This window comes from Serinus canaria, chromosome 1A, assembly GCF_022539315.1.
Source record: "Serinus canaria isolate serCan28SL12 chromosome 1A, serCan2020, whole genome shotgun sequence".
Taxonomy (NCBI): domain Eukaryota; kingdom Metazoa; phylum Chordata; class Aves; order Passeriformes; family Fringillidae; genus Serinus; species Serinus canaria.
In genome coordinates, this window is record NC_066314.1 from 8,655,339 (window position 1) to 8,682,686 (window position 27,348).

General features: G+C 37.2%; 1 protein-coding gene across 3 annotated transcripts in view; it reads left to right on the forward strand.

The window, feature by feature from the left end:
- The window catches only part of SEMA3A (semaphorin 3A), a 165,958-nt gene that overhangs the window by 116,792 nt on the left and 21,818 nt on the right, over window positions 1-27,348 (forward strand). For all 3 annotated transcript variants that reach the window (XM_050969949.1, XM_009086868.4, XM_050969950.1), the window contains 6 exons: window positions 11,448-11,590; window positions 12,736-12,850; window positions 12,953-13,022; window positions 14,094-14,238; window positions 19,950-20,169; window positions 25,128-25,219. In XM_050969949.1, the coding sequence (XP_050825906.1) occupies window positions 11,448-11,590; window positions 12,736-12,850; window positions 12,953-13,022; window positions 14,094-14,238; window positions 19,950-20,169; window positions 25,128-25,219 (785 nt within the window). The remainder of the gene's footprint in view (window positions 1-11,447; window positions 11,591-12,735; window positions 12,851-12,952; window positions 13,023-14,093; window positions 14,239-19,949; window positions 20,170-25,127; window positions 25,220-27,348) is intronic.

The following is a 27,348-nucleotide window of genomic DNA, read 5'->3' on the forward strand; positions in this document are numbered from 1 at the left end:
TTCCCTTCAGATTACATTCCATTATTTGCAAGGGTTTAATTGATGCAAAAACATTGACATTTTGTCTCCATTTAGTTCTGCAAACCCATGTTTCCAGGATAGAAACTGTTCCCGTCCCACTTGAGCCACTTCACCATGTTCCTCCCCAGTCTCTGTCAAGACAATGCTGCGAAACAAAAGGGTGAAACTCATGTCACCAACAGCATCATTTAGGCCACAGAGCCTCATTCATGACTGTAGTGTAAGGAAGGGGGAGCAGGAAGAGAAAAGGACAAATGGGAGAGACAAATGGATACTTATTTTTTCTTTGTAAAGGCAGCATGTTGGACTAAATAATAGAAAATAAAGAAGAATTCACTCAGTTTCAGTTTTCAGATATGATGGACAGATTACAGACACAAAAAATGTTTGACAAATGGTTCCTCATTTGATGCCTTTAAATTTTGACAATGGAATAGATCCTGGAACTCCCATTTTGCTGCATTGCCAAGGTGATGCTTCTTTTTTCTATTGACCTTTAGAATGCCCAGTACTTCATATTTCAAGCTTCATTGTCCAGCTCTTGGTTATCAAAGTGGTGTCAGAAATATCCCATCCCTTGCTCTTGCATTGATTTAAATGGGCTTGTGTAAATTCATCTGTTTTAAAAGGTGGCTGTTAATTTTGGTTTTTAAACATGTACCTAAGTGTTTTTACATACTATATAGTAAAAAAAAAATAAAGTGTATAGTAACATTTAAGGGATCAAAGTATGAAGGTGATCCCCAGCAATGATTGCCATAGATGATGTGCTGGTGTACAGATAACATACAGTGTTATTGAAATGTGAGAACATTTCTTTTGAGAATCTCTATATCAGTCTCAAATGTAGCAGTGTTGTCCAAAAAACTGTTGAGTGACCCACCAAAACTGAGGCTGATAAGCCTTTTTTTACTCTATTTCCCTCTGTTCTGAGATCACTGTATGACTGGTGTCTATAGGCTGAATGTTTCTGTCAATATGGTGAGTTGCCTTGTGGTATTACCAGGGAAAATTACCTTTTTCAAAGGCAAGAGTTAAACTGTAAATCTTTGAGACCACCATTTACTGTGCAGCATCCAGCAGAATTTGATGTTCCAGAGCACTTAGAGCTGCCACAAACACACTGAGTAAATGAGGACAAAATAGTTCCCTTTCTGATTTACCTTTGAAAGTGATAAGCTGGCCTGTGTTTTTGTTCCTAGATTATGGTAAAGAGTATTTTCAACGTATCCTCATATATAGAAATTTAATTTCCTTTTGGCAGGTTTTAAAGATTTCTGTTCAGATAAGTACAGCAAGATTTGTAGGAAGATTTTGTTAGAGAATTTGGTATAAGCGGAAACAACCTTTTAGAGACAGCTTTTGTACAGATGATCATTCAGAAAAAAGCAGAAGAAAACTTACTTTGAAGACTGGGTTACATATTTTTCCCATTCACTGCACAGGTCTTATGAAATAGTTGCAAGCATTCAGTGATAATACATTGTATCTGTTAATAATGCCACATATCTGAGGATTGGTGTTTATTGATTTTTTTACTGCTGTTTGGGCAAAATCCAATATCCTTTTAAATCAGGAGTGTTCTATTGATGTCAGTGAGATTATTCATATTTCCTGAGCTCTATAGTAACATTTGTCACACCATAAAATTTGGTAGTCATGGGGCACAGCTCCCTTCAGCTACCCACTCCTTCAGTCTGTGTGTCCTGTTCTCCTGTTTCTCTAAAGCAACTTCCAGTAAGGGCAGAAAAAAGCTCCATGGGAGAAGGTAAAACCTTGCTCTGTGGTATTTTGTGTGGACTTGTGGATCATCAGCTTTTTCACAAGATGGTGTAAATGGATTGTCATTATCAATACACAGTTCTGTTCCATGTTTGACATACTGTCAGCTGTAATATTTTGTGCCAGACCTGTTGGTAGAAGGCATTCTTTTAAAAAAAATCAGTTTCCCATTTTTTATAGGGCCCATATTTTTTACTGCTTTTCTTTTTTTAATTACTTTTTATATACTTCTGTTAAACTTTCTGCCAATTCCTCTCGCTGTGATTTATGTATCATAAGCACAGTCCCCCCTCACTGCTTTTAAAAAACACAAAAATGTTGAGTCTGAGAAATAAAATTTTCATTCTTAAAAGTCACAGAAATTGCATCAAATATTTTTAAATGATGCCAGTGAATAATAATAAAAATTAAAATTGTGAAAATAAAAAAAAAAATTGCTTGTACAGAATTAAAGTCTAAGCCAATGAAAAGATGTTTGAGAACAAAAACTTTCTGACAGTGCAGGTACTGTTGCAAGACTTTTCTATCTGAAGCAACTTCACAGTTTTCACCTGTGCTATCAAATATTTTTTTTTTTTAATGAACAGAACTAAGTTTCACATCAACAATACATGAGTACATTATTTCAGTTGTGTAAAACCCTGCTAATACCTTATGTTGACTGAAGCTAGATTAAGTTGGAAACACATCGTGCTCACATGACTGCTGAAAGAGGTTGTCATAACTGATGCTATCACCCTGAATACCTCAGGTTGTGCTGAGGGGTTTTGCTTCCACTTACAGATGCCTTATTGCATTTTGTGTTGCTGTGCTACACTGACACATGAGCTAAAACCAGTCATTCATCCAGCCCTTTCCTCAGTTTTTGCTGCCATCCCTCATTAGTCCTACTTTATTGGATTTTGTGTCAAGTTGCTTTGCACTTGTAGCTGTAATAGTTGATTATACCAACAAAATGTTTCTTGTAGTTTGACAAAATGACCTCAGTTCTTTAGCCAAATCTAAAGGATTTAACAAAGAAATTAAATTACAGGAGATTGGAAAGGTTAGGAGATTGCTGCAGGAGAGTTCTCTCCTGGATGACTCCGTGGGAACTGGCGTGGGCTGATGATCATTTCCAAATGAATGAACATCCCTCACTGGGATTTGAGACTATGGGAGAGGCCTGTCCAGTTTTTGATGTGACATCAGGGAGGAGATCTTTTTTTTTCAGCTCCATAACCCCTTCAACACATTTAAAATTGAACCTGGCAGTACAAAATTTGGAGTTTTTCTTCCTGTTTTCAAAATAGATGATTTTTGACGCAAAGGACATATTTTTTCACTTTTTAGGCAGAAAAAAAGTAATATTTCTGTGGGCAAAGGGTTCTGGAGACAGAGTTGTGCACTTCATGGAGCTGACAGAGAAATATTAGGAATTTAGTTTTCAAGGGACAGAGGCTGAAGCTATGCTTGTCAAGCCAGTGCTGTTCAGCTTTGCCAGTCTCTCCCATTTTCCCTACACTGGAATGTGTTTGCCATGATAATCCCCAGCTATTCCTCACACTCAGCCAAGTATTTGCCTCCTGCCAAGTGCTGTGTCAGGAGTTTGGCTGCAGCATGTTCCATCAGCCTTCAGCACACCTTCTTGTGCCCTTCATTTCCAGGTGGCAAAGTGGAAGAATATTCCACCAAGACATAAACACACATCTCTCAGCATTCAGAAAGGCCTGAGAAAATCACATTAATGGAGAGGAACAGGTTTGGTTTCTGACTTCTAGGATCAGCTGCCATCAACTCCTTCAGCATCTCCAGGGACTTGTGCTCCACCTGTGAATCTTCAGAGCTTACAAAAGGCAGGCCTGTAGCATGGCTCTGTATGCCAAAAGTCTGTAACACCCCAAATCAGAAACATCTTTTGTCTTCAGTGCCTCCACGCTCCACTTCCTTCCCTAATACATCACGTCTTAGCATAAAGACTCTGGTATTTAGTTCTTGTCACTCATCCAGAGCTCTAAAGATGTAGGTTACACAGTTAAGGCACAGGCTTTCTAGTGTTTTTATTTCCAAACATCAATGTCAAAAACTTCAGATAAATGACTGGGAGAGGAAGAAACAGGCTCTTAGCTGGAACTCTCATTACCTTTAAGAAATACAGAAAATTGAGATTAAAGTATTCCTAAATGGAGGCAGTGTGCTGCAAGCCTCACTTTCTGTTCTGTGATGGATGCTAGTTTTCTCAGTTGCCCAATTACTCTCTTTGAGGGACAAGTAAATAAGTTTAAAATTAATTGTGTTGATAGATATACAACAACCTTGAAACACTGTCAGTAATGGAAAGGAGGTGTTAATTTTGCTTGTTGTTCTGTAAGGAGATAATAATCACCTCTTTTAAATTAAATAGGGTGGATAGATCATAAGCATTGTTTTGTGAGAAATCTAATTTATGTTGAGCATTAAGCTATAATTTTACTGAACTTTTATATTCACTTTTCTTCACCATATAATTAGTCTTTAACAAGGAATCAAAACTATTGTTGTCTCTTTAGAACAAAGGCTTCAGAGTCTGATAATTGCATCAGAGATCAACATTTTCTCCCTTCTGTTTCCTGTGGGAGCCAAAATGTTATTCCCAAGATATGTTCACGCTGAATTATGCCTCTAAGGCAGAGGAGATGAGGGATTTTGGGGTGGTGGCATTGTCTTTGCAGGTACTCAGGGACTCATTTACAATACTCCAGAGGTGCTGAGCACCCAAACTGAGGTTGTGCACCCCTTACCCTGCATCACTGCCAGCCCCCACGAGGGCACCCACAGCTCAGTCCCCACCCTGCCCTCGCCAAGTTTGCACTTCTGCTGGCTGCCCCCAGCACGGAGCATGAATGCTTTAGGATGTTGCAACCCATTTTCCCTTTCTTGCTTTTGCCTCAAATACAGATCAGTAATTCCTTAAAAAGCCCCATCATTTAAATTCTGTTTTGTTGTCTCTCACAATGAGAATGGTGCAGGGATGACACTTATGGTCAAGCCACTGCAAAAGCCACAAGGACTCCTGTTGCTGTATATGTAAGTGTAAATTTGAGATGCAGAAGAATTTACATGTGTAAAAATATGGTGTGTCTTTTTTAATTCATGTCTTTTGAGTGTTACATTGCTGCTGCAGCCATGTCTTGAAATGACAGAAGAGTGATATGTTGTTGCTCCTTTTAATACCTTTCATCCTTGAAAGTCTGTAATCCCTTTGTGTCACACAAGTCACCACTGAAGCATAGCAGTTGGGATCTGCAGAGGAAGGGTTTGTTGATTTGAGGTTGGTTTTTTAATTATGAAAGATTTTGGAATAATTTTTTTTTAAAAAAGTGCACTATTAAAATTAAAAGAAACTTTAGTTAAACCTTACACTTATTAGTGTGTTTTAAAATCTGTCTAACAAAAATTGCCTTTACTAATCTTTGAAAAATTGATAAAAAATAGGATATCACTTCTAAGAAAGAGAAACTAGCTGAAATAACTAGTGCACTACTCCAAGATCATCTTGACTCAAAGATAAACCATTTGATGATTATCATCACTCTTTCAAACTCTTTCTGATGGGAATTTCCATTGCAAAATCAGTGAGGGACCATAGGGCTTCTTACCTTGTAATAGCTGCTGACAGCTTGATCATGCGTGGCCTGCATGCCACACATCCTCCTGACTTTGTAAACAGCATCTTTAAATGACATCTCTGCTCTGTGGTCTGTCCTTTCTGTGTTAGCATCTGACAATAAGTTACCACAAAACCCTCATATTAGCTCCATAATAGCCACAAGTTATCCCTTGTGCAAACAGCATTCCCGCTTTTGAAGATGTGGTCTGATGCCATCCATGTTATTGAGGAGCTTCACTAGAAGCAGTGAATCCATGAGAGCTCTGCTGCATTTGCCTGAATCAACAGCAGCAAGAGGCATGTGAAAGTAGAGGAATTTAAATGAAGGGACTTTGAAAGAACACCACTAAAAGCTTTGGTGTTTTGTAAACTACATTCGAGTGTGTAAAACCACAAACCATCTTAGCTCTCTCATCACCACATATTAACAGCTGTGTCCTCTGGTGATCTTGCTGAGGCAGAAGCTCTGCTCTGCACATTTGTGACTGGAGATGCAAGTCTCTTCTCTGTGGGTAGTAGGGCTTCAGAGTGAGAGCAAGTCCAGATTTTGTGAGGACAGTGTTTGGTTCTCTGTGCTGGGTCCCAGCAGACGGGTGCTGTACGTGGTTATGAAGCCTTGAGTAGCTGTCTATTTTTGTTGTTGTTAAATTTTTAATTTCATCTTCCCTAGCCTTCCTCTCCTTAGGGTCCCAGTCACCCCCCAGTACTTTTCATTAAATTATAGCAATTGCAGTTTTACTGAGCATAAAATTTCCCTAGTTTCCTAGATTTTTCTTGCTGCCAACTGATAAATTAGTCATTTTGACCATAAATATACAATAATAGGGGCATCCAGTTCAAACTCTTTACAAAGCATTTCCTAAGAGAACTGCCCTTTGATTCTTGTCAAGTGATGAAGAGATGACCCCAGCTTCTGTTCCTTCAGCTTACTCAATCTTGACAGCTAAAGGTAATTTCTGTGCCTTCAAGTTTATAGATCTTCATTAAAATGCTAATACAATTCACTTAGAAAGGCAATTTCTGACTTTTATTGTTTCCTGCTCTTGGGTGCATGTGTGTATTTGTGCAGTTATTGTTGCTAAAGAGTAACATTTGTTAAAGAACCAGTGCAGATCGATTTACCTTCGCCTTTCCTCAACCTGAAATGCTGAGACAGGCAAAACATGTTTCCATTACTTAAATAAGCAAACAATGGCAAATAAATCATAAAGGCAGCTGGACCAAGGTGTCATTTCCATAAAGAGCCAGATTTCTCAGAAAGGACAGTTTAATGGGCTGCTGCCAGTGAAATGTCTGCAGAGCTGGTAATTGCAGGAGGGCACACAAAGGTGTCATGTGGGATCTGAGGACTAGCACCACAGCCAAGACAACTGGAAAAAGGAGACTGAAAAAGGTGTGGACTTTAATAATTTGCTTCTTAAAGGCTGATTGCTTTAAATAAAAATCTAAGTTTTTATTTTTAGCTTGTTCACTTTGGCTGCAAGATCAGAGAAGTGTTTTTAGCTGTAATTTTATTTTGATCGTGTTTGTGCTGTGGCTTTGTTTCTCCTTTGATCATGCTAAAACACGTTTCAGAAATGTTTGTTTGATGTATGCTGTTTTTTAAAGCAGTCTTCTACATTGTCTGCCTGTGTTTTTTAAAAGCAATGAATCACTGCAAAATATTTGCTGTCAAATTATTTCTTAAATCCATTTTCCCAAAACAAACTTTATGGACTTCTAACCAATGGGAGACTGCTTTCAAGCAAGAAAGTGTTGAACTGTTGTTACAGCATTTCTGAGGGCTATGTGGATTGGAGGCAGTTTTAGGGTTGCAGAATACTCTGCAATTCATACTCAGAAATTTGAAGTCATTCCATCTACCCCCAATAGCTGCAGTACACTGACTTTTACAATTGTTGCTGGTGGGTTTGGATCAAAGTCCTACTTCCCATTCAGTAAAACTTGCTTGAAGTTCATTCCAGCATTTCTTTTGTGTCTGTGTTGTGCTGAATGTATGAAATAGGTCAACCCTGCCTGAATTATTTTAAACTTCCCATGGGGACCCCTTGATACCAAACCTGTTTAAATTTGCAGGGTAGGGCAGGGCAGTCTCAATACTTGAACATACACATTCATGGATGACATTCTTTCTTCTGCTGCATGGGTGAGCAATTAGGAGAGTCAAGGAGAAGTCCCTAATTCCCTCATCTGTGGCTATCTCCCTTCCAGCCCTCAGAGAAGAGCAGTAAAAAAGTGCTGTGCAGTCCGTGGAGAGGGCTGTGTTGCGTGACTGCTGGCCATCTGGCTGATTGATTCATCAAGACCCTCAGCAGCCAGTAGTGAGCATGGTCTGAAGCCCTGGGGTTGAATGCAAGTGTGCATCAAGCCTCAGGCAAGTGAGACAGCCCCTGTGCTTGTGGACCAATAAAGAACACACTACAGATCACTGCTTCTTAGCTTTATAAGCCATGAAATCATCAAGCACTTTCCTCTCCCTCTCCCCACACATGGTATCATGATGTTGTTTCTGTAACCACTGCATTCATTCTAAACAGAAATTAATCTATTTCTATATGCAACAGAACACTTGTAGCCTGCTCTTCAGTTATTTGGTTCACTGCATAGACATAAGTCTGTTAAAAGGAAGAGGGGGAAAAAACCAAGCACCACCAGGTATCAAGAGCAAGGGCCCTATAAGATGAAGAACCACTCTCTTATTGACTAAAACATATTGATTTAACTAGATGGAAAAACAATCTGAGGTGTGCTCAGTAAGAAATGCTGTTCAAGAAAAGCTGTTCCATGATGTACAATGGATGTGTTTCTAATACAAGGTTGTGTGACTGCTTCATTTGCAGGGATGTAGTTAGGATTATTAATCACTCATTGAAAATCTGAATCCATCTCAGATGAGCACTGGTAAGAAGTGTATGCAAAGCATACTCACATGTGCTCTAGCCATGGCATTAGTTTTATCTGCCTGCCTCACAACCCTCTTCTCTGCTGTCCCTCTGACAGAATAATTTAAAATACATATTTTCAATTTATTCAACTATTTTTCTATCATTGTTGTGTCAGTCCTGCTTTAATACTAAAGTGTCTTACTATTTCTGGTTCACTTGCAAAATTATGAGAGGGAAAGAAAAGAATAATAATATGCTAACCGAGGGCAAGTTTACATAACCAGTGCTATATCAGCAATATTTTTGACTCAAAATGGGGCTCCCCACAGTATCTTCACAGGCCAATGTAAAGTTAGATTTTTGACACCTGATAATATAGTGATTTATTTTAGAACTTGATCTCTTGTGATTTACAAAACCCATTGTGCTAGAAACAAATCATTCAACCATTTGGGAATGTGTTTAGGTTTTGGTTGAATATTTTTTTACCCTTTTTCATTAAGCCCTTAAGGATATAAAAACAACATATTCAACAAAGAGGTTCTCCAGATCCAGTAGCCAAGAGCAGTGTCTTCTAATGGGTATCCTCTTTCTCTGATGGATTCTTCCCCAGACTGCAGTGCAGAAATTTTCAAGCTGTAACCCTTGTTTCTTGAGATTCAAGTTGCATGCAAAGCCCTAGTTTATTGCATAAAAAACAGTTGAGATATTATTTATATTGGGTCTCGTGTCAGTGTAACTTGAAGGCTATTAAATGCACGCTAGAAAGAAAGGAGGGACATTTAATAGCTTGCATTACTGGGGTTTGTGGTGGAGAGCTAAAGATCTCAGATTTTTAATGTTCTCAGATGTCTAAAAATGTTTATTTTAAGAGACAATAGGTGATAGACACAGTTTCACAGAGATCTGTTTTGTGGCCTGTGTTGTTCAACACGTTCATAAATAACCTTAAAAAGAGGTTGAATGAGAGGTTGGTTTTTTTCACATGAACCTAAGTTATTTAGCAGAATGAGACAAAGGAAGGCTGTGAAGGATCACAAAAGAATCTTAATGCAACTGGGTAGCTAAGCAATCAAATGACAAATTAAATTATTTTAGATGAATGATGTAGTGATTAACCATGGGGAAAACCATGAGGAGAGTGTGTCTATCTTCACAGATAAAAGAATGGGCTATGGACAGAGCACCACCAAAGAAGAGTGAGATTCTGGGCTTATGGCATGTAAATTCCATGACAATTTCAGATTTCTGTTTAGGAGCTGTCAAATCCATATTAACTGCTAGAAATTAATAGAATAAAAAAAAAAAAAAGAGGAAAAAGGAAAATTGCAATAGAGAATTCAACAAATAAAATTGCCCCAGCCCTTGTTAAAGAGCATATTTCACCACCCACATCTTGATCACTGAGCATTTTTCCAACACAGGAATTGAGAGGAACCAAATGAAGTTATTAAGATAAATGTTCAAAACAAAAATCAAAAGTAAATTTTAGTTCATTACATTGTGTAGGTGAGGAAGAAATTCCAAAAGGACATGCTGAGTTCTGGAAATATGCATGGGTTCAAGAAGAAACTAGACAGATGACTGGATAGAAAGTCTGTTGAGAGTTAACTAAGGACACAGAAGCAGCAAAGCTCAGGGAATCAGCTACACTGAAAACAGTTGAAGGAGGGACTTTCTCCCTGGAGAGTATTATTTTTAATCACCATATTCTTTCTTGTCTCGAATAATTACTTCTGAACAATCTTAGGGATTGTGTATTGATCTTAGTAAACTTTGGTCTGAGCCAGTAGGGTCACCCTTCTGTATTTTTATCTAAATATATACATGTATGCACCTCCACACACAAATACATGAGAATAAATACATATATATACACACAGAGTACGTGATAATACGCACACATACACACAAAATTATGCTGTATATACTCATATAATAGAAACATCTAAACTTCTGTGTGCATAACCTGTCAAAGTATGTTGCTTAAAAACACTGCCATCCTTAATAAGGCAATTGTTTGCACAGACCAGCTAGTGCAAACTGGCAAAACATAGCATAGTTCATTATTTCCATGACTATATAGCAATAAATATACACTGAAAACACTGTCTGTTAATACAGACACTAAAACAGCTTACAATTTCACACAGGACCAGGACTCTGAGTAGTTAAATATAATTCTTCTACAGTTAATTATCCCAGCAGGATGTAGAATGGTTATAAAACAGATTGGTAAATCTGTTGAATATGCCTTCTTTTTCCAAATATAGTGAAAGATACCAGCTGAAGTATCTCTGTAAAATACAGCAATGAGCCAGATGCACCACTGGTATGAATTTATTGATATGAATTCTATAAAATTCTCTCTGCCAAAACTTCTTTACAATATTTTTTATGTAGCTCATCAGTATGTCCACATTATATGTATTTTCACTTCTTGATGTATCTTTTTTACCACCAAATAAAGTTGTCACTCTAATCGTTACGAAATAAAGTTTATGTATGTAAAAATAATACTTTACAAAAATGGAAAGACAAAGTATTTCAACAACTTGAGTAGAAATTCTAAAATATATTTCTCTTCTGAAAAGTAGACAAAAATTTGGGAATTTGGGGTATCATGTGAAGGTAGTATCAATCAAAACGTGGGTATAACAGTAATGCACTAACATTTTCTAGGTGTAATTTTTTTAATCGCTAAAATGAGAACTTTACATTTGTCTCCATAATTATTTCATTTTAATTGTGACTTACACAGAAAGATTAACCAAAGCTCAGACATCCAAAGAACAAGAAAAATATCAGTAATAAATATATGGAATTATGAAACCATGCTGTAATGTTATACAAACATTTTTAAAGAGATTTCATAAACATTTAATTGCTGCAATAATAAAGTTAAGATTTGTTCATTAAATACCTGTAGCAAACACCTCTCTGTATTAAAAATAAGAGGAATGTAAATACCTGTCACGTATTAGCTGGTGATGATGTACCTAATATAGAAATACTTGCCATGGGATGCAATGAGTGGGTCTTGGGAAGAAAAGTGACAGTTCATTTATGGGAGGAAGAGAAGTGATCCAGTTCATGGAGCAGTAATGTGCACAATGGCATTGTCTTCTCAGATCCCAGATTTGTCAGTGCTCACCTGATACCAGAGAGTGACAATCCAGAAGATGACAAGATCTACTTCTTCTTCCGTGAAAATGCAATTGATGGAGAGCACACTGGAAAAGCCACTCACGCCAGAATAGGGCAGATCTGCAAGGTCAGATGATGAATTCTTGGTGTGATACTGAATGCACTTGCAAGCAATTTCAGAAACTGTTCTTTCTTGCATGTGAATTATTCAATATTGACATTGGAATTGTTCTAAAGCAGGGGTCATCCCAAGAGAAAAACAGTGTGGGGATGACATACAGAAATGAATAGCATTCAATTCTTTTTTGGGGGGAAACTTCACAAACTATGATGTTCAGTTTAAAAAGTCGTAGGTATCTTCTGAGGCTTAAAAAGTGACTGCAAAAGAAAGTCTTTTACAGGAAATGTGATACTTCCAGGTAGGCCAAAAACATTTGAAGAATTTGCTTTTTAAGTGTTAATACCTTTCCATTCCCACATTAGTGAAAACCATTAAAACAGAGGCAAAGGAAGATACAGCAAAATGATTGTTTGAGGTTAGCTGTAGAAATGGGCAGCACTTCCAAAGACCCTTAGTGACTGCAAGATGAATCATTTGCCCACACTGATAAACGTCCAGATGGTTTTCTGACAGACTTCCAAAACCATTTCTGCTAATGAAATTATATTGAAAAATGTACCTTTGGCAACTGTGGTGTTTGCAGTACGATTTTCTGTTAATCCTTAAGCAGAACTTCAATTTACCACCTTGAATTCAGAGGTTCCTACTTTCAACCCAACTACCCCACAAGTATCAAGTCCGCATGGCCCTTTGTTTCTAGGTTTTGTGGCTGTACAGCTGATCCCACTGTTCTGGCATTCTTGTCTATTTTGTTCCATTGCAAGTGTAATTTCTACTTTGTTGCTACCCAGTTAAGCATAATAAACATCTTCAAATTTTCCAGGATATGGCAGACTGGGAGCTTTGGAGCCAGATATTCTGCCAGTTTCTTTGTTCCCAGTGTTGAATATGTATAAAGTTATGAAAAGAGATTTGAAGGTTTCTGTTTCTAAATTATGGACTAGTATGAAATATGACACAGTCAGTGTAAAATAAAAATAATTCAGATTTTGTGTCTTTGCAACATAATATTGCTTTTGCACACAGAGAGTGAATTGTTCTCTCTTGTTTTCTCTAAATGTCATTTTATTTACTGTATTTTCTCTGCACTCTGTTGATACTTTAAACAAAGCTTGTTGCTAAATATTAATGCAAAACACTTGTGTTATTAGAATGACTTTGGTGGACACAGGAGCCTTGTTAACAAATGGACAACTTTCCTCAAAGCACGTCTGATTTGTTCTGTGCCAGGACCCAATGGCATTGACACTCACTTTGATGAACTACGTAAGTGGCAGAAATGGCTGGAATATAGAAATCTCTTCAGGTTTTACCTGCATGAATTTAACCTGATTTTCTTTTCTTTTCTTTTTCTTGTTGTTGTTACAGAGGATGTGTTCCTAATGAACTCAAAAGACCCTAAAAATCCAATAGTCTATGGAGTGTTTACTACTTCCAGGTACAGAGCATATCGCTTTCTGGCATGGAAACTTGGGTGGCTGCTGGTTTTAGAGACGTCTCTTTGTTAAAAGTGTTTTTAAAAACCACAAAATTTTCTTAACCTTTGAACTGAGAAGTCAATGTCAGTAAGAAGTAATGAATTAGGTTTCTTTCTTATGAGCAGTGTACATCATCACCCTGAAGCTAGCAAACACAAAGACTATCAGTTTCTCATGGCTGTCCTTGCCATTGAATTGACTTTTTAGAGCAGGGATCAGCACTTGTAGCCCTTTTCACACAGATTTGGAAAATGAATGCAAGCATAAATAAACTTGTTTGGGGGCAGTGTAAAATAGGAAATCTGTGGAGTGAGAAATTGGCTAGTCAAGGAGATATTAATAAAAAATATTGCTGAAATCTGGAAAGTCTTATGATCTTTCAAAGGTTCTGTTATTGAATCACATATAACTGTGACTTGAATGTTTTTGTTACATTGTGCTTTCACCAAGAACAAAATATCCTTGTAGCTTTGGCTTGAGGAGGGTTTACAGTACTGGTTGTATTGCCACATTTGTCTGTGAAGGAAACAAGTTTTAGTTTCTAAACAGAAATAATGTTTCTAGTGATACCAGGCATAGAAGAGGGAGATTTACAAGTCCTTGCTGCCTTCTGTAAAAAATGTCAGGGTAAGAAACAGCACTGAAGTTTGTGCTTGTGCTGCCCAAATGATGGAAGCGACTCCTAAAAAAAATAGAAAAATGTAGAGTGTAGGAAAAAATTGAATAGTTCTCTAGGGAAAGCCTTACTGAAATTTACTCAAATTTGGGCTTTGGCCTTCTGGGGACGAGATGTTTTAAATAGTGAAATAGCAGCCATCTGCTAGGGAAAATGTCTGGGAGATCATATCAGTTTTGCTGAACTTTCAGAGGAGGTGAGCGAGGATTGCTCTGAGAGCATGTCAGAGGTTTGATAATCATCACATGCAATAAATTAGAAAGCATCAAGCTGCTATTCCCATGGCTCTAGCACTTGATTAAATCGACTGATAGTTTAAAGAAACCGATTTGATTTCTTCTCCCCTCTTTTTCAGTAATATCTTCAAGGGCTCAGCAGTGTGTATGTACAGCATGACTGATGTCAGGAGGGTGTTTCTTGGTCCCTACGCCCACCGAGATGGCCCCAACTACCAGTGGGTTCCCTACCAAGGGCGAGTGCCATACCCACGGCCAGGCACTGTAAGTACCCAAGGAATCTGAGCTGGGAAAAACGTGGAAAATATTTTCACACATGACATGGTCCTTGAGCTGAGATCCAGGAAAGAAACTGACTCAGATAACAAAACGGATAGAGTGGCAGAAAGGAAAACTAACAGTTCCTCCTGGTCCAAAATGTACTGATTTTCTTGTAACATATGAAACTGCAGTAACAACTTCATCTGGATTTTAATTTTGGCATTCATACTAACAACTTCAAAAGAAGTTTTGGTAATGGCTGGAGAATGTTTCTGAAAGTCAAGTGTTTCATAAATTATATTGCATTATTATTTCCTTGGAATTTGTTTTTTTTTTTTTTTCTAATATTGGCTGACTGAGCCATTCTTTGTGAAAATGAATGGAAAACAGAGGATTTGCCTCACTGTTAGGAATTTTCAGTCAACATTAAATCTAGGACAGTAAAACAGATATTTCTGCAGCAGATGATAGAGTGACTACAATAGTTTATAACTTCCATTAGGAATTTTAAAAAATATCTTGTTTTACCTGATTCTCTGTTTCTGGTTTATAAATGAGTAAAATATCAATCCATATAAGATATCCATATTTCAACTGATATCATCACATTCTAGAAATATTTAACTGCCTAATTCTAGAAATATTTAACTGAAATTTCTAGTAGTCTAAGGAAATGGGACATTTATGAAACAAGCATTAATTGTCTACATTTGGCTTGCTCCTTAGCTTGTATAAGTCATCTTGGCCCATTTATGTTGAGAACTGTCATTGCAGAAGATGACAAATATATGTACACATGTATACATAAAAATGTATATGTGTAAATATTATGTATGTCCACAACATTCTTCTCAAAGTCTTCTTATATATAAGGCCCCAAAAAAACAATTTTGAAGGTTAAGAAATAACCTTCCAAAAGGAATAACTTTGCTTCTTTAGTTCATCATATTTTCTACTTTTCTCTGGTATGTTTGAAATTGTCCTTTCAAATCTGATCTTTCAACTGATATATATGCTCAGCTAATGAAAATTACTTCCTAAGTAAAAGAAAACAGTGTCTCCTTGACAGCTGGATTCCTCAGCACTCCTCACTCCTTTGCTGTGACTAAAGGAATTTGTAATTTTTTCCAGAGTTAAAATATCAGCTCTGCAGCATAAAAGAGGTTTCATTTCTCATCTGATGGTGAAGCTTTTTTTCCCCACTTATTACAGTTAATTCTGTTATGTCAGGGAGTTGGGGTTTTTTTTGAAGTTCTATTGTATTACTACTCCAGAAAATGTGAATGAGTAGATATTTTTGGTATTTCTTGTAAAGCTGCTCTCACCTTTTCAGTTAAACAGACTTAATGTTCATTATTCTGTTCCTTTATGCTCCTCTTTGATTGCAGTTTCAATTAACCTTTCTGAATAAAACCAGGTACTAGATATTCTGTAGAACTATGGACAAAGAGGAATGTTGCATGTTTCTATTACAGGAATAGACTGAGATAAAGAACTGACTGCTGCACACAGACTCTGCTGCATTCATTCCTCTGCAGAGATCAGATGCAGCTCTGTTGAGATTCTAAATACACAACTCAAAGATTTGCTCTTGAGACTGTCACTTTTCCTCCTGAGACAGAGTTCTGGCCTCAGTTTTGCCTGGGGTTACTCCACAACTTCTCTAGGGGTCGTGATCTGGGTGCATATGAGAAAAGAATCACTTGATCAACTTCCCCAGAACAAGCAGAAACACAAGGGCCAGAACCCAGCCCTTGAGTGGCAAAGTGAGCTAAGACCCCAGAGCCTTTGTCAAATTAAGGAAATGCAGTTAGGTTACAGATACTTCTATTTCTGGCTACCCTATCAGAATGGAGTTTACCTTTATGAATTCATTATAAAATGCTTTTCTTAAGATTCACAAAGTGCAAAGATGTTCAAATTCCATCAAAGGATGTTTTCTTGCCTAAAATCAAATGTAATCCCAAATTTTCCAGGTCTGCTTATCCCCACAGATGTAGTGCAGGAGGCCATGCCACTGAAAATGTTGTTAGAGTAGCTGAGGCCAGCAGTTTGTCCCAGCACAATGCCAGGACTCTAATCCTGGGTTCTGCCACTTTAAAAAAAGAGAAGTGCCTTCACAGTTGCTAAAATCATTCTGTTGTATTAATAGGTTAAAACTGAATTTTAAGATTACGGCATTTCTGTCTGGAAAGAAGCTTTTTGTTTATAAAGTGATGAAGTTGTGTGTGTTTTAATGATTTGAAGATTTGTTGAGAATAAAGAAGAAAAAGATTTTTGAAGTTCCTCAGATGTCAGACCTTTGGACTCCTTTTCCAAGAGATGAAGAAAGAGATGGGAGGAAAAAACCTGATGTTAGAGTAATTCATTTCCAGATTGCACTGGAGTTAAACAGTGCTGAATTATCTCAGGAATTTAATAGGTGAGGTGCCAGTAAACTTCTGGAGCCTCTGGTGATTTGCCCAGTATGAGTAAAAGAAAAGGAAAGTAAATGGTTTTAGAAAAACCAGAAAGCTTTGTAAACAATTCTGCATCAGCTTCACATGCAACAAAGAAATTGCCGGATTTTTTTTTTTCCCCTTTTTTAAACTTTTTTAAAGTATACTCAGGTAGCTCATCCTGAATTCCTATCTGACTTTCTTTGAATTCAACTACGGAGCTCAGGTTTTCTCTGCTTCATGGCACCAAGAGCTGTGATCAAAGAGCTTTTTATTCCTACCAAAATGTAAATACTGATTTGTTCTGTTGGATTCCTTACTGGGCCTAGTCCTGGTAATGCACTTTAAACTTCACATGTAAAGACACAGGGTTACAGTAATTTTTTTTATTCTCAGAAAAGCAGGGGATCCAAGGAGTAATAGGGGTCTTAGAATTGACAGTCTTACTCAAACACACGGAATTATGACTCTAATTCTAGTTTTATGAATTTTCTGTGCAAAGTATACCTTGGTCCATAAAATGATAGAATATCCTGAGTTGGAAGGGAACCACAAGGGTCACTGAGTTCAGCTCCTGGCTCTGAACAGAACAGCCCCAAGGGTTACACCCTGTGCCTGGGAGCATTGAAATGCTTCCTGAGCTCTGGCACTCTTGGTGCTGTGACCATTTCCCTTGGGACATTGTTTCATATTGCTGCAAGTAAAATCCTTTGTTAGAAAATGAGCCAGAAAGAAAATATTCAAGCAGTTGAAACACAGCTGAAATTCATTTGCCTAAAATTGAAATGAACACTCATTTAGTATTTTTTTCAGTGTTTGCCCGGCTGCAATTAACAATACTTAGTTCTTTTGTAGTGATTTTTATGCATAGAGTACTTTACAGCTATTATCTAATTAATTGTTATCTAATTAATCCAAGTAATTAGTATTGAACTGTAGCTAGAATATTAATTGAGATGCAAAGCAAACTTAAATGTAGCATTTGAAACACTTTTTGAGACAGAGAATGGTTTGCTCAATAATCATGAAAAGTCCATCTGATTTTCTCTTCATAATATTTTTGTACAAAATAACAACAACATATAATAATAAGAAAAAGGTTAAAAAATCTTGAAAAAATTAAATAGATAGTTAATTTGCTTTCTGCTTTGTCTTCTCCACATGCCTTAATCAATGATTCTTCTTCTCTCCCCTCTTACCTTCCATACAAACAGAATTTGCTTACTAACAAATATGGAATTTGCTTACTAACAAATATGGAATTTTCTTACTAACAAATATGCCCACAAGGGACAATTTGCACTTTATATGTCCATGCTGGAAGAGGCCCTTTGCTGAGTACAGCAACTACTCTTTTTGACACTGACTTTTAAATTTAATTTCTGTTGAATTATTAATAATTTGGATCAAGGTGATAGCAAAGACAATTGATTTTTTTCTGTTGAGCATCCTGCAAGGTCTGGACTCTTCCTTAATATGATCTTGTCCACTAGGTTTTTAATTTAATTGGAAGGTATTTTATACCTGGATATAAAGGGCAAATTATCTCTGGCATTTTAACACCAGTTGTTTATATTTGAAGGTCAAATACTACAAAATAATTCCTTTTAGTTGGGATTCAGTGTTTTGTCTTTCAGAGTTATCTGAACAACAGTTGTGGTCCCCAAGATCTTTGACAAGTGTCTTTGACTTGGTGTCATTGTGGCTCTTTTCCTTCACCCATTCAACAGTACTAATATACTGCTAAAGCTTATGTTAATGTTAAAGCTAACTTTTCATGAAATACTTACCAGTTCTACAGAAGAGATGAGGGCAAATGCTGGAAGTCAGCCACAGTTCTTGAGTCTCCTGATGGGGATATGTAATAGCTGAAAGGGGAGGAATACTTCTGTGGCTACCAACCCCATGGTCTTACCTCTCCTTTCCTTTCCAGCCTCTGGTTTCTGCTTACAGTGGGAGAACATCAGCTAAATGTGAGAAGTAGAACCCAGCGGTTCTCACAGATGAGAGGCAAAACTGTCTGGCCCACCCTTGGGTATATACAGGAGAAAAGTGACTTTTTTCTGTCTTACATCATGGGACCAGATTCATCCCAATGGGACACCAGCTGTTCCTGCACCAGCTGTGCAGGACAGTGAGGAGTTACTGCAGTTCCATAATGAGATTCTCTCACCAAAGAGTTAATGTGGACAGTATGATGAGTATCACACACTGAAGGCTTTCTTTAGAATCAGAGGGGAGAATAAAAAGATACATTTAAGACATGACTCACTAGACATGATTTAGTGTAACAGGATCCACATTATCAGGACTACATGGAGGACACAGAGTTGTTGAGAGAAGCAGGGGTTTGAAAAGTCAGTAGAACAGGGCATTGTCCCAGGATTTAAGGATTTGGTTCCTCGCATAGCAATTTGGACTTCCAGTCAACTTCTGAAGACAATACTTTGAAACAAAGGTGATGGCGTGACAGATGAGTAATGTGATGGTTGACTCTCACAATTAAGAGACAAATATTATGTATATATGTTAAGAGAAGTTTTATAGACTTACAGCTATGTTTCACCCCTCCTTGCATTGTTATCAGTGGGGGGCCTGGGTTCGGGACATTTGGGAGGGTTGGCTCGTTACTATGGCAACATCTGACCTCCAATCAGGATTTAAGGAAGCAAACTCCAGCACTGGACAGCGAAGAAGGAATCAATGGACAGAACTTTGGGAGGGGCTAAAGGGTTAAATGGTGGAACATCCATGGTGTGGATGTGCCCATGGTGGGAAAGATCCTCTGCCCCCGGAGCTGTAATATTTTCTCTATTCAGTCTTCTGTTGTATTTTCGATAAGGTTTTAATAAACATTTTAAATTTTTTTGAAGTGAATATAATTTCTCATAATGGCATAATTAATTATTTTTTTGTTGTATACATAGTCAAACTGAATTGCTTTCCTTGTATTAAATGATTTAGATACTTCAGGACTTCTTCCTTCTGGCAATTAAAGACTAATACTAATCACAACTGGACTTAAAAGCTTTTGCACTAAAAACGAATAAGAAAAGTTAAAAAGTTATATATGAGGATCATTTGCATTCTTGCATTCTGTTAACCATATTGGTTTAAATCCAAATTAAATTAATAAATAGAGACTATGAGTGACAGAATTAACTTTTGCTGTCTGTCACAAAACACTTAGATTCCCTGACATATTTAATTATAGACTGCCATAGATGGGATGATAAATACTAAAATGTAAAACATTTCCTTTTTTTTTTTACCTAGTGTCCCAGTAAAACATTTGGAGGTTTCGATTCCACCAAGGACCTTCCTGATGAAGTTATCACATTTGCCAGAAGTCATCCTGCCATGTACAACCCAGTATTCCCCATCAACAACCGTCCCATCATGATCAAAACAGATGTGGATTACCAGTTCACACAGATCGTGGTAGATCGGGTGGATGCAGAAGATGGCCAGTATGATGTGATGTTCATTGGCACAGGTGAGAGGTCTTGAATCTACACTCTAATGCTCCTCCAGGATTGATGGAGGATACACCTAGAGCAGATAAAAATTCATACTCTGGACGACAGAGCATTGACTGAAGAACAGTGTAAACATGTGAAAATTTGGGGCAGAACCCAAAACTGTGCATGTGGGGAGGTCTTTGTTACAAGCATCCAATGTTACAGGTTCAGGCCGTAGCCTGCACAGCTTAATTCTTCAGGAACTTTGCCATCTGGATTAAGATCAAACCACACTCTTTCCAACTACTGCTATTAGGGATTTTTATTAGAAATGTCTTGCCTTATTAATTATAATTTAGTATTAAAATGAAGGGTTTGAGATAACCATTTTGAAGTGCAGCATAAAAACTGAGTGTTTTCAGAAGAGCTGGTATTCAAATAGAAAGATAATATCCTTTCCAAAGCATTTGCAGAATCATACAGCTCGGGCATCTTCAAGAAGTGAAAAGAGAAAAGAAAAGAAAAGACATTTTTTTCAGGAAAGGTAATAATGAGAAGAGTGTCCAAAAATTAGCTGATATGCATTTTCCTAAATTCAGTGGTTTCAAAAATCTGCTGAGTAGCAATTGGATCTTGTGGATCTGTTTTTTCATCTCTAAAAGCTTTGCATCAGTTGGCTGATGTTTCAGTTATGTTGAATAAAAGTATTTTAAACTTCTACTGAACATAATTACTAGTAATTAGACATTGGCATTGTGAAGCCAAACCAAATCTAACCCTTCTTTTCAGCACTGGACCAAAAAAATACCTCTATGTCTGTCTTATAACAGTCCAAATTTTACATACTTTAAATACACTTCTGGTACTCCAAACCTGGGTTCAGATTTCCAAAGCAATAAATGTAAGATCTCTTTCATGTTGATGCCTGAAATGTATTATGAGTAAACTGAGAACTGATCAAGCTTTGTGTACCCAACACAGTGCAAGCATAACAATTCAGAACTTTTACTGCAGAAAACACAGCTCTGCAGGAAGGGTTAAAGCACTTCAAAGCTGTAAACTGAGTTATTAGATACCAGTGCTACAGTATGTTCTTGCATAAAACATTGACAAGTATTTTCATATGATTTTACATTACATATGTATTTTCCATCACACATTAGAGACTTCAATGCCATCCACAATTCACAGTGTTTGGTGCCTTTCAACAAGTCCTCTATGACCTGATTTGGCCCACAAAAAACAAATTAGTGGCATACATGGTATGATGCTGAACAGACATAAGGAACTTATTTAAGTATATTTCTTGAGCAAAAGAGGTGGCATTTAACTCTCCAAAGTCTGGCCTGTGGGCTAAGAAAGATGCATTGGTTTCTGCAAGGGAAAGCATAAAGTTCCAGAGATTCACTGTACTTTCCTCAAGACAGCTGTTAGTGTAAGATGAAAAGTGAGACAGAAGTTCCTGTCAGTTTCAGGCAGTGCAGGAAGATTTGCTTAAAACTGAGCTTCAGCTTCTAGTTAGTTATCATTGCATTCACTGGTTATTTAGGTATTATGTCTAGAAGTTCTTAGGTAAATCAGTCAGGCAAGATCTCCCTCTAAAAGAACCTAAATTATAATTTTTCCTTCTGAGTTTAGGGTTTTCCTAAACTCAGGTGTGTGGTAAATGCTCAGGATTCCATCCAATGCTGGTGATAGCTCTGCCCACAAACTATAAGAAAAGTGTTGGAACATTATTACTTGCACTTACCAAAAGATATTTCAGCACTAAAATCCTGTCTTTCTAAGTGCAGAGTGTCATTATTTTTTGAAATACTACTTTTGCCTGTAGAAACTATGCTTCTTCCAGCAGGAGGTCATACCCTCATGGGACAAGGACAGGCATTACAACACCCATGCCTGGAGCTGGAGCACAGAAGCTGCTTCATGTTCCTCTGAGCTCACTGTCCTTATTGTGGTTTTCAGAGTCAGGAAAAGGTGTCTTCAAAATGGGGGGAAAGGTGAAGAGGCAGCACTGAGGCCCTGTCTGCCTTCTGCCAGAGAGCTGCCCTGTGCCAACTGCTCAGAGTCAGAGGAATCACAAACAGATACACAATCAGCATGTATTACTTCTTCCCAAGCAAAGAACTAGCTGGGAAGCAGATTAGGGACTCTAGTCACAGTCCATTTTCCCACTTGGTGATCTGAACCTATGACAAAGCCAGAATTATGCTCCCTGGGGTTTGGCTGGGTTTTTCTGTGCAGGTCTGTCCCATCAGATTAGATAATATTTCTCTGTATTTTCCCATTGCTGTTAGAGCAATCTACATTATTCCCATGTGCTGCTGAACTGCACTATGTTGAAGAAATACTTTTTTTTCCCTTTTCATTGAATAACTGATGATAATTGAACACAACATAATTAATAGCCATCCAGTGGGGTCACATTTTCCGTTCCTGTGGGGGAAATCTTGAGCTGAGCAGCTTCTTTCCCACTCTGATTGTACCAGTGGGTTTCACAATGAAAATAAAATCCTATCAGTGTGCTTGAAAGTAATCAGAAAAAACAGGATTTCATGCATATCCTGATGGTCTAATGTTTGGCATCCTTTGGCACAGTTAAAGTACCTCTGTCAGTAAAGCCAATTAATACCAGTAATCTTATCTTCCTAAGCAGAGCCTATTGATCCTAAAGGAGACGCCTGATTCTGTTTGTGTGAAATTGTTTGAAATACTACTCTGTAAAACTTGATGTAGAAGTCAGATAAAGCTCCACTTTGGTACCTGTGGCCTGACCAGAGTCTCCACAGTGATTAACTCAGTGTATCTTTGACCTCAGAGGCTTTCTTGAGATCAGGCAACTGTAATTGTTGCAGGAGCCACTTAAAAGTCTGACCTTTTGTTGAAACAACATTATGGGAAACTTGTGTCTGCTCAATGCCCACTCAGTCTGCTTTATGAAAAATCTCCCTTTCTTTCTAGGATGTGGCATTTAATGGGCTGGGACTGAGGACAGCCCTAGTCCAGCACAGAACAGAGTTGTGACACTTTGCTACACTGTTATGTTTATTATGTCAGAGTTCTCTGTTCTTTGCCCATAAAATATATTTTCCTCAAAACCATAGTCATTATGTTATCAGGATAATTAAGGAAATTAACTCATCAATTATTTTACAAAACTAACTACTGTTAGATTTTCTGTCATTCTGAATTACTCTGTAGTAGAAATGTGGGTTGTTTTCTTATTATTTTAAAATTTATATTGCATTTATTCTGTCACATTCTCAATATTTCTTGTTTTAAATATGGTCAAAAAGTAGTACCCACCATAATGAAAACCAATCCAAACCCACTTATCTAGTATATTTTACTAGCTTAATTTGTACATGTAGATTCCTAAATAAAAAGAAAGATGTGCTTTGCTTTGTTGTTGCTTTAAGAAATAACTGTTGATTTGTGTTTTTTAAAATAATATATTAATTTGTGGCTAATGAAAGAAAACAGTGATGTACATATTCCAGGGGAAAAGAAATTGCATCTTTCTAAAACTCCAAAAATATATATCTAGAAACCAACATCTGCTTAAAGGGAAGCAGATGGAAAAAATGAAAAATCTCAGTTCTACAGGATATTCCAGGTTTTCTAGAATATTTCAATATAAAATCATATGCAGAAGTTAAGTACGAGAAATTTCTTACTGAACCAATAACATTTAAGTCAGTTACCCTGTAAAAACATTTCTAATGCATGTGATCTCTTTGTCTCAGTTTTATGTGTATTTTAATACAGAAGTAGAATTGTCATCTTTTTATTCAGAAATTTCAGCTAACACCCACAAACTATACATACTATACAATGTATATATATATATATATATATATATATATATATATATATGTGCTTTTGTGGAATTGATGGTTAAATTCTTGTTTTAAGAATGTCAACCTTTATAGTTATTTGAGAATTTTATTCACTTAAAATGCCTTGTGTTTTCCTAAACCATTAAAGCTGTAGGATGTGCAACATGAAGAGTCCTTAGGGACGTAGTTATTCTACCTGTGATACATTTACATGGCACTACACTTGGCTGGTTAAAAAGAAAAGTCGCATACAGATTGTTTCCATTCCAGAGAGTCTGCAGTGATGTGTGCCAACCCAGAAATGGTTCTTTGTGTTTTTGTTGTTTCCTGGAAATTGTGTTCGTAGAAACAAAGAAATAAATTACAGATGCAGAAGCTGAATAACAGAGATGGTCTTTAGTCTCAACCGTGTTCATAAAAACGAAGGCTGTGGCGCTGGAATTTCCAGTGCTGGCCTTGTTAATTTCAAAGTTTGTTGCAAAACAAAAAAAAATGTAATTTGATATAATACTAAAATGCTGGCACACAGCTATTTCTAAACCAAAGGCACAAATTGTATGCTTTTCACCCCTCAGTGAAGAACCAGCATCTTACACACAGAGAAATATGGGTGCCTTAAGGGGCTTATACATCTTAGGTACTTTGTTTGACACAGGGAAGTTCGCAGGTACTTAAGAGACCTAACAGCTTCATCTGTCTAAGAACGTTTGTCCAGATGGTTTTATAGCCATACTGCAGTATCTTCACATGCATTTTAAGAAAGAAAAATCATATTCAAAATGGACTATAAAACACATCTGGGTAAATTTAGAACATTTCTTTCCCCCGTCATGAATCTGTCATCTTTTACTGTCACTTAAATAGTAGTTCAGTCCTGTCTATTCCTTAATAACTATAATAATATGTGTTTTCTTTGTTGCACTTTGATAATTCAAATACTTAAATGTCCTACTGAAATTCATTGCTTGCTGAGGTTATTTTAAATAGCAGTTCTTTTGAATGAATGCTGAGAGATACGTAGCTTCATAGACTTTATATGTGAAATAATTATATACTACAAGAAATTCTGGCTGCTACAAAGCAGAAATATAAAGCAGAAATATTCATCTTAAGCACCTTAAAATCCTTTTTTTTTTTTTTTTTCCCTTTTCAAGATATTGGAACAGTTCTTAAAGTGGTTTCAATTCCTAAGGAGACTTGGCACGAGTTAGAGGAAGTCTTGCTGGAAGAAATGACAGTCTTTCGGGTAAGTGCAGCTAAATTTCAAGTGTCAGGTTGTAGATTTCTCTGTGGACAGCTGCGAACTCAACTTCTTGCAGTCTAGCCAAGGAATAGCCTGGCATACCCCTCTAATTAGCTTCTCATTTAGAGACTCTTGACACCAGTCAAAATAAACCTTGAAACTTTCAGTGCGAGCTGGAGGTTAATGATAAAAGAAATGGCATTCTGGCTCTTGTTTGGTGGTTTAAAAAGCAAATTAGTATTTCTGAATCTTAGAGCTGTTGCTGGAGTTAAATGTCTACCTGTGCAGGTCTGGGAACACTGCCTGTTTTCTCCCACAGTGATATGCATTATATGAATTTATAATTGCATCAATTCTCAAAACTATTCAGACTATCAGCATATTGTAACTAGGATCAGGCTAAACAGTGATCTGCACAGATTTCTTAGGCTTAATGATCCGAGGAACAAAGTGTTTATATTTTCAAAAGTCACTTTGGGGTCTCATTTTCATGGTTCCACACAAGGCACCATAAACACCCCCTAACTCTAATACTTTTTGGTGAAATCAATCTTCTTCATTTTTCCTGTTTGAGCCACCTCAAAAATACAGCATCCCATAGGCAGCCCTGCAAGGCAGGGCTGAGCAAACCTTTCAAACACTTCCCAGACAGAACCCAGGGATGTCTGGTGGTTTGTACACAGCAGCGAATCATTTACATTCCCCACGGTACTCTTCCTGTCAGTGCCGTTTTATGGCACCACTTCCCCATCTCCAGGCAGCTGGGGCTTATCCCTGGCTGGGAGCACAGGGGTGGTGTGACAGTGTGAAGATGCTGCTGGCACACTCCAGGAGACTCTTGTGCTCACAGGGACTGTGCCCTGGCCCAGCCACCACATCCTCATCAAACTCTGTTGCCATCCCTTCACCTTCTTTTTCTGAGCAGAGACAATCTTGTCTCTGTCAGCCATCTAGCTGAACAGAGCTTCTTATGGGCATTCCTGCTGTGACTGGTACCAGTCATGCTCAGAAACCTCTGTTCTGAGTGCAAGGTACCACTGAAAAATATGTGTCCCAATCCATGGGGTTTTTTGAGGACAGAAATCTCGGGTACATTTTTATTTCTTTCTTAACATAGAAACTATGAGAAGAAAATGAGACAAGTTTTTTTTTTCCTTTTTATACATGCAAAAGTCATTACATGAACACAGGGTAATTTGGAAATTGTTGATAATATCTGAATCTCTTCCCTGAAACAGGAAGAAGTGCCAAGCTATAGGAGATCAGAAAAATAATAAAGGTGAAAGAAGGAAAATACATGGAATTAATTTTACTTCAGAAAGGTTTTACGGAAGTAGAATAGTTAATGGCAAATTCAGATTTGGACTTTTACTTTACAAGTGTATTTTTTTCATTACATGGAAGTATTTTGGTGGTCTGATTAACTTGAAAGCTCAGTTATCTCTTTAGACGTGTATTTAAGCCTTAAAGAGGGCATTAATGTATTTCAGTGGAATAAGCAGAATTGGTGTGTATAAGATATGAATCTTTCAGTAGGGAATTTCCAACAGATTTTACAAGTACTTCATCCAAATGTAAGTTTACTTTAGTTTTAAAGAGTATGTGTGCATCATGAACAATGTATTTTGATGTTAAGATGCAATGTGCTGAGTGCAATGCTTTTCACTTAAAATTCCACAGAGCTGAAAGTCTTTCATATCTGTTACATTGATAACAAATGCCCCTTCAAACCCCATTTGTGCAATATTTCTCTGAACAGCTGAGCAAACAAACTAATGAGTTCAATTTTCATTCAAATGTTACATTTAATTGATGTTTTCTAATATAAGGCCTATTAACCCCTCTGTAAAGGCAAGTCCATGCTTACCATCCACTGACCCATATCAAATTCTCTCAGGATAAGCAAGTTGAAAACTATACACGTGTAAAAGCTTAATAAACACTTTATTAATGTACACAATCAAAATATGATGATCAAAAGTATGATCAATAGCAGATTTCTAGATGGAATAAAGTTCATGCAAAATTAGGTTGCACACTGTCTAATTATGCCACTTTTAAAATTAAAATACATCCAAGAACCTGGACCTCGAAGTTGTAACATTGATTAAATGGATGATATTCCAGAGTGC